The 6,438-nt window shown below is 39.6% G+C and overlaps 2 protein-coding genes across 2 annotated transcripts; one reads left to right on the top strand and one right to left on the bottom strand.

Annotated features, from left to right (window-relative positions):
• Nucleotides 1-241: 241 nt before the first annotated feature.
• On the bottom strand, nucleotides 242-5,054 carry LOC103521220 (band 4.1-like protein 5; the record flags this gene model as incomplete). Its single annotated transcript, XM_008486327.1, is given in 8 exon segments — nucleotides 242-344; nucleotides 900-1,004; nucleotides 1,562-1,687; nucleotides 2,061-2,272; nucleotides 2,785-2,904; nucleotides 3,237-3,374; nucleotides 3,808-3,909; nucleotides 4,878-5,054. Coding segments are annotated over 8 exon segments (1,083 nt in total), but the record flags the coding sequence as incomplete, so codon positions are not given.
• Nucleotides 5,055-5,734: 680 nt separating this feature from the next.
• LOC108253921 (leucine-rich repeat extensin-like protein 3) lies at nucleotides 5,735-6,118 on the top strand. The gene has a single exon (XM_017448747.1). The coding sequence runs from the start codon at nucleotides 5,735-5,737 to the stop codon at nucleotides 6,116-6,118; it is 384 nt and encodes a 127-aa protein (XP_017304236.1).
• The last annotated feature ends 320 nt before the right edge of the window (nucleotides 6,119-6,438 follow it).

Genomic DNA, 6,438 nt, shown 5'->3' with positions numbered 1-6,438 from the left:
TAAAGATAAACTTGAAAAAATAATAGTGGATAGTGGTTCGAGTCTAAGTGATGCCATAGAATTCAGCACCAAGGACATTTTGTTAAAATTTTATATGTACTTCAAAGAACAGTTGTCCCAAAGTTACTCCAATGCACTTCATTTTAACCGCTAAGGATTGACATTAGTGGATCCACTCAACACACTATTTTAAAGATTATGGATCGATATTAGTGGACAAGATCCACTCAGGACTACTTACGTGTTGAACACGGATGATTCCTTGTTGGAATTCTTGCACCTTTCCAGAGTATCACCTCCTGATTTGATGTGAGGAGACTTTCTCAACTCATCTTCTATTTTAGCTATGGACAAGCAAGACATAAAATTACATTTATTTCTAGGATTGTTATCCTCAAAATTGTTTGAAAATTTGACCATAATAGTACTTGGAACTTCTAAGTCACTTCTAACTTAGTACTAAGAGTTTGACTAACTTCTTTAGCCGGTCCCGTCTCTGAACCGGTAGCCTTTGCCCATTTGTCAGTTGTCACAGCTGTCAGGCGGGGCATCTGCGTGTCGCGAGGGTACGCCCTAATAGTATTATCAGAGTCATGAACAGTTTCCGAGGCCTTCTCTGGACTTTGTTGTACTATCATTTTGATGTTTAGAACATATTGTTTTACTGGATCCGGATGCCTTTCCTGCAATCTAACCCTCACTATTTATTCGGGCTTGGGACCGGTTGTTGAATATGCTGGATTGCACACCCCTCAAGCTAGTTTATAATAAATAAGTAGGTAATAGGTATAAATAGGCAGTGGTAATAGTAATAAGGTACATGGTTAACATGCAGTGTCGCACCCAGCAATAAGTTCCACTGTGAACTTTCCAAGATACTTTACCTGGACAAGGCTCACCTTTCAATATATTGCACTTAAGTTGTTCTTTAGGAATAGGCCGAGGTCCTGTGCCCATGGTGGGTGCTTTATTATTCGGAATGGAATCTGCCTCGCTGTCCACATCTGGAATCATGGAATTAAAAAAGGTCTTCGGATAATGTTCGTTCTCGGAACGGGTGGCTTTCTCCTATCCTGTCTTTATCCTCTCTTCGATTTCGGGACGATAATACCTTAGCAGTTACGGTTCCCTATATCCAAAATCCCAATTTCTTCAAGTAAACCTTTTTACAAATGACCACGTCAAAATTACGCTAATAAATTTTCATGTCGCTACTTGGATCCAAACCCCCTCGGATTACTAGTCCAATGTTTTACTTTTTTTTTTGTACAATATCTGCCCACTTTTCTGCAAACTTGGCACGGTTATGTATTTGAGTGTTAACTTGTTAACTCAAATACTGTGACAAGTTTGAAGAAAAATCGGCTGATTATTTCATGTATGGTGGTTTAATGAACATAGTCTGTGGAACCAAAGAGGACTTGAGGAAAAAACTGACCATCGAAAATTTGACCCGATTAAATTACTTTCCTTCCTATAAGGATAAGGAAAGTAAAAAGTTCTCAAGTTCTTCACGAATGACTTGAATGATTGATTTAGATTTTAGATCAGATGTACTCACCAGCGTCAGTTTTGTTAGTAGAGCTAGAGAGAGCGGAATGGTTGTCAGCATCCATGAGGTTGATATTGGTGACCGAATCTTTCTGTAAGCTTTTCAACAGGGTATCCAATCGTTCTTCTGGTACTCCTATAAAACAGAGTTATCAGTTAGATCAGAGTTCGAATTTCAGTGGTATAGTGGTAAGGTGGACTCTCAAGTCATAAAATTTAGCGTAGGTAGTGTATTAAGCGGGGAACACCATTTGTAATATTAATTGGGTCAAGCATAAAAGCATAATTGCTTGTCACAATTAAAATTCCCTTTTTACTTTCCTTATAATCCTTCCAACACAGGTTGGAAGGATTGGGGTTTAAAACCCTTTGGACGCATAGAAATAATATCTGACACATAGAAATATCTGGGTTCCTTCTGCCTTCCCTAAGTAGTCCACAGAAAATAATAGTTTTTTTTTCTAACTCGCTCACCTAAAATCAAGGAAAAAGAAGCACATGTTGTTTACCTGGAACGGACGTTTTTCTCTTGACAAAGGGACTAGTATTGCTCGAGCCTTGGTCGTCGGACAGGTCCGAAATCAAAGGCTTCGAGTTTATCTTGCTCGCTATGGAGGAGGTAGTACTTCGGATGCTACCATTGGCAACACTGCTGCTTGATACTTGACATTCGGAGGATGTGCCACCTCCCGCACTACTGGTACCCGGAGGTTTCTTGTCTCTGGAAATTCAAACGGGTTGAGTCAGAACAGGGAACAAAATAAAAGGTACTTAGACCCTCCCATTTCATTACTTTATATCACCGTTGTATCTCATTAGGAGTCATTAGTATAATGTAGCTTGGATGGGAATAAAGGCAGCAAAAATAATGGAAATAAACGTAGCAATAGTTTGCTTTGATTATTAAGGAGCGCGGCAGCGATCCGGCCCGCCAAGTCAAAATCTGACAGCGCTACTAATGACTACTTACTACATTGCAAGTTAAAATAACGCCAGTAAATTACTAACGTCTATCTATTTATTACGATATTTTTGTGTCTAAACTATGAGTGCCCTATTAAAAAAAAAGTTCAAAAGCTCTGAGAGAGGATAATTTTTATGCAATTACGATATCTATGTTTAATTATGCAATCATATGTATGATTGCATGTATGATTGCACCCTTGCTTGTCTATTCAAAGTTAGAAAGGAGGTCTACAAAGTTACCAAACTTTCAATCAAGTATTTATTTACCTCTGTCGTTCGCGCAGGACATGGGATTGCCTTCTGGCATACCTCTGACTGGGTCTTCGCTCAAACTGTACCGTTCGTCTGGCTCTGTTCAACTGAGTGGTCTGGAATTCTGTCTTGCCACTGAAAAAGAAAATATCATTATAGATATAGCCCATGCCATTGACACGAAGTTTTGATCGTTCGAGGAATAAATTTTTATTAATTTATTTTTAGACTCCAACAACACCAACCTAAGAGGTGTAAACGCGTTAGACTTTTGATCTGGAGGTTAGTGTATCGAATTCATGTCAAGTCATATAATTTATCAAGGTGTATATTTGTGACAAGCATTTATATATGCCTAACATAATTTTGCAGTAACAAATGTCAGATTATTTGACCATCCAGCCACATTTTCCAACTTCCTAACATAGCTAAATTTATCTTTAATTTTGAAGTAAGAAAAGGCTTACCTATATCTAAATCGTGATCCCATTCTAAAGAAATTCTGGCGGGCAGAAGGTCCCTTGACCGGGCCTCTTAATCTGAAGAACGCATGATGTTCCACGGCACACTTCCACAGGTGCTTACATGCTTTCTCATTATGTAATCTGGAATAGAAGAGGTGTAAAATAGTGAAATAATTATATAATCCATCTAATGATTCTAAAGCTGTGTCCACACATAGTCGACTGAACTTGTCTATGCTGCCTCGACGACATAGGATCACCTCGTCGATCGACGGCGCCGCCTATGTGTGGACATAGCTTATTAACAGTATAAGTAGTACTTTATGCCGGCAACTCACGCTCCGACTGTCTGTCAAACCTTCGCGCTGGAACGAGAGTGGCTTCTGACCTAGACGTTATGAAGACTGAAAAGTTGTTTTTTGTTGTTGTTTACAAATGCAAAGGAATTATCTTTAGGTCATTTTCCTTTAAATGGTTATGTGGTTGTATTTGTAAGTTTTTGGCAATCCATATCTTCCAAGACATTTTCATATGCACTCAGCCTATGACATTTAAGAATCCGGTTGTCACCTACCTGAACACAAACGTGTGTTCTTGTTCTCTCCCCTGGTCATCATCTTCTACTACAATCAACGTCAACTTCTTCTTTTTGAAGTCCAACTTCCCTATTTTGGGCCTGGAAGAGTCAAAATCAAAACAAAAATAGATCAGTTGCGCTTACTTGGGTGTGGTCATTTTCCTTTAAATGGTTATGTGGTTGTATTTGTAAGTTTTTGGCAATCCATATCTTCCAAGACATTTTCATATGCACTCAGCCCATGACATTTAAGAATCCGGTTGTCACTGGTCATTTTCCTTTAAATGGTTATGTGGTTGTATTTGTAAGTTTTTGGCAATCCATATCTTCCAAGACATTTTCATATGCACTCAGCCTATGACATTTAAGAATCCGGTTGTCACCATCTAAATCGTGATCCCATTCTAAAGAAATTCTGGCGGGCAGAAGGTCCCTTGACCGGGCCTCTTAATCTGAAGAACGCATGATGTTCTACGGCACACTTCCACAGGTGCTTACATGCTTTCTCATTATGTAATCTGGAATAGAAGAGGTGTAAAATAGAGAGTGAAATAATTATATAATCTATCTAATGATTCTAAAGCTGTGTCCACACATAGTCGACTGAACTTGTGTATGCTGCCTCGACGACATAGGATCACCTCGTCGATCGACGGCGCCGCCTATGTGTGGACATAGCTTATTAACAGTATAAGTAACATTAGTTTTTACTCAGAGTTTCAATATTTTTAGACTTCCCTATCTTGAGTCTGGAACACCATTCAGAAACAGAAAACAAGATTTTTTTCTTCAAGTCATACATGGTGTTTAAAACATGATAACTGGCTATCTTGTTAATACGTTGGACTTAAGATCTGGAGGTTGGTAGTTTGAGTCCAAGTCATCATAATTATGTTGTTACAAATATCGGATTTTTTGACCACTAGGCCATTTTTCCGGTCATCGTATAAATTATGGAGATGTGAATATAAATTATGGAGATGTGACGAGCATTTTAGTAAGCCTAACATGATTAAAATTCCTTTACTCGTTTGTTCTGCCCTGTGCCATTTTTGACGTTAACTTACCAGAAGAACAGTCCAATTTTCTGCACCCCTTCAAACACTAGAATACCGGTTGGTGTCAAGCCCAGTGCATATTCATTTCCATCCTTCCCTAATACTGTGTGGTTGTCTACGCCATACATCTCCAGCCACTTGACTTTGCTTAGGTAGTTCATTTCGGCTTGTGCTGGTGAGAGTCCTCTGCAAAAGAGGGAACCAAATCCATTAGGCCACTTGACTTTGCTTAGGTAGTTCATTTCGGCTTGTGCTGGTGAGAGTCCTCTGCAAAAGAGGGAACCAAATCCATTAGGTCAACAATGTCAACATTTATAAGAATGGTGTAGTAATAGGAGTGAAGTACATATTTGTTCTGGACACTTTGGAGAAATCCCGGCAGTAATCAAACCCGGGTTTCCCGCATACAAGGATCACTTTCTCTATCTCCCAAGGACACTTTGGAGAAATCCCGGCAGTAATCAAACCCGGGTTTCCCGCATACAAGGATCACTTTCTCTATCTCCCAAGTTGTTGTTGTTTTTGCCGTATCAAATTAAAGGTCTTTTTACCAGGAACACGAAAATGGTGGTGCAAATTTTGTCCAGAAAAATCTGAAAAATTTCGAGAAATTACAGAGAAATGCCAATAATAATACTGACAATATACGAGAGAAACCTAGAGAACAACAAGAGGGCAATAGATTCAAAACCAATAATAAAAGGAATCCAATCAAACAGAAAAACAATAACCGACAGAAGAAAAATATCAGTACAAAGACCAAACCGCAGAACACGGCTTCTCAAAATCAAATCGAGAAAAACGGCAATCAATCGATTAAGGAAAATGAATGCCACCCTGTAATTCCTAGAAACAAAGTTATAGACATGCACCCTATTCCATCTCAGAATGCTCCAACCACAACCATGCCAACATCTTTTATCCACTGGCCCGTGTATCCCGATGTTCCTGGACATCGAGTTGAGTCGACCCCGCCCCCCGGTCCGGTCCCAATACCTATGCAACCACCTCCTTGGCTCTCACAGTTACATGTTCATCCGTCAACTCAACAACAAATTGTATTCCGGCCGCCGCTGCCATTGCCGCCACCGCCGCCGATTCCTGTACATAGTGCTAATCCTTTCCATGAGAGATGGCGCACGAACTTGAATCCTGTCTTCACCCATCTGGAAAACAATGGTCACTTCAGCGGTGAACACAGCCCACCAAATATGATGGATTTTCAAACCGGTCTGACGTCTCATCAGTAAAGATGAAGATGACTGGATGTCTGAGCCGTGCGGCTGATCGACAAATACATGCAAACAAGTCCAACGCCTCTCGTAAGAAAAAAGAAATCAGAATTTTTTATCAAAATGTCCGCGGGTTAAAAACTAAAACAAAGGAATTTTATTTAAATCTCTTAGCTGAAGACTATGATATGGTTTCCTTAGTAGAATCCTGGTTGAGTCCAGATGTAGGCTCTAACGAAATTTTTGATTCGCGCTATACTGTTTTCCGTCAGGATCGAGATCCATTTAAAACAGGGAAAAAAAGAGGCGGTGGACTCGTTTTTGCAATAAAAAATGAA

Source organism: Diaphorina citri, unplaced genomic scaffold (assembly GCF_000475195.1).
Source record: "Diaphorina citri unplaced genomic scaffold, Diaci psyllid genome assembly version 1.1 scaffold4750, whole genome shotgun sequence".
NCBI classification, from domain to species: Eukaryota; Metazoa; Arthropoda; class Insecta; order Hemiptera; family Psyllidae; genus Diaphorina; species Diaphorina citri.
The sequence above is the reverse complement of the archived record's forward strand: the minus strand, read 5'-3'. Positions and strand labels throughout refer to the sequence as shown.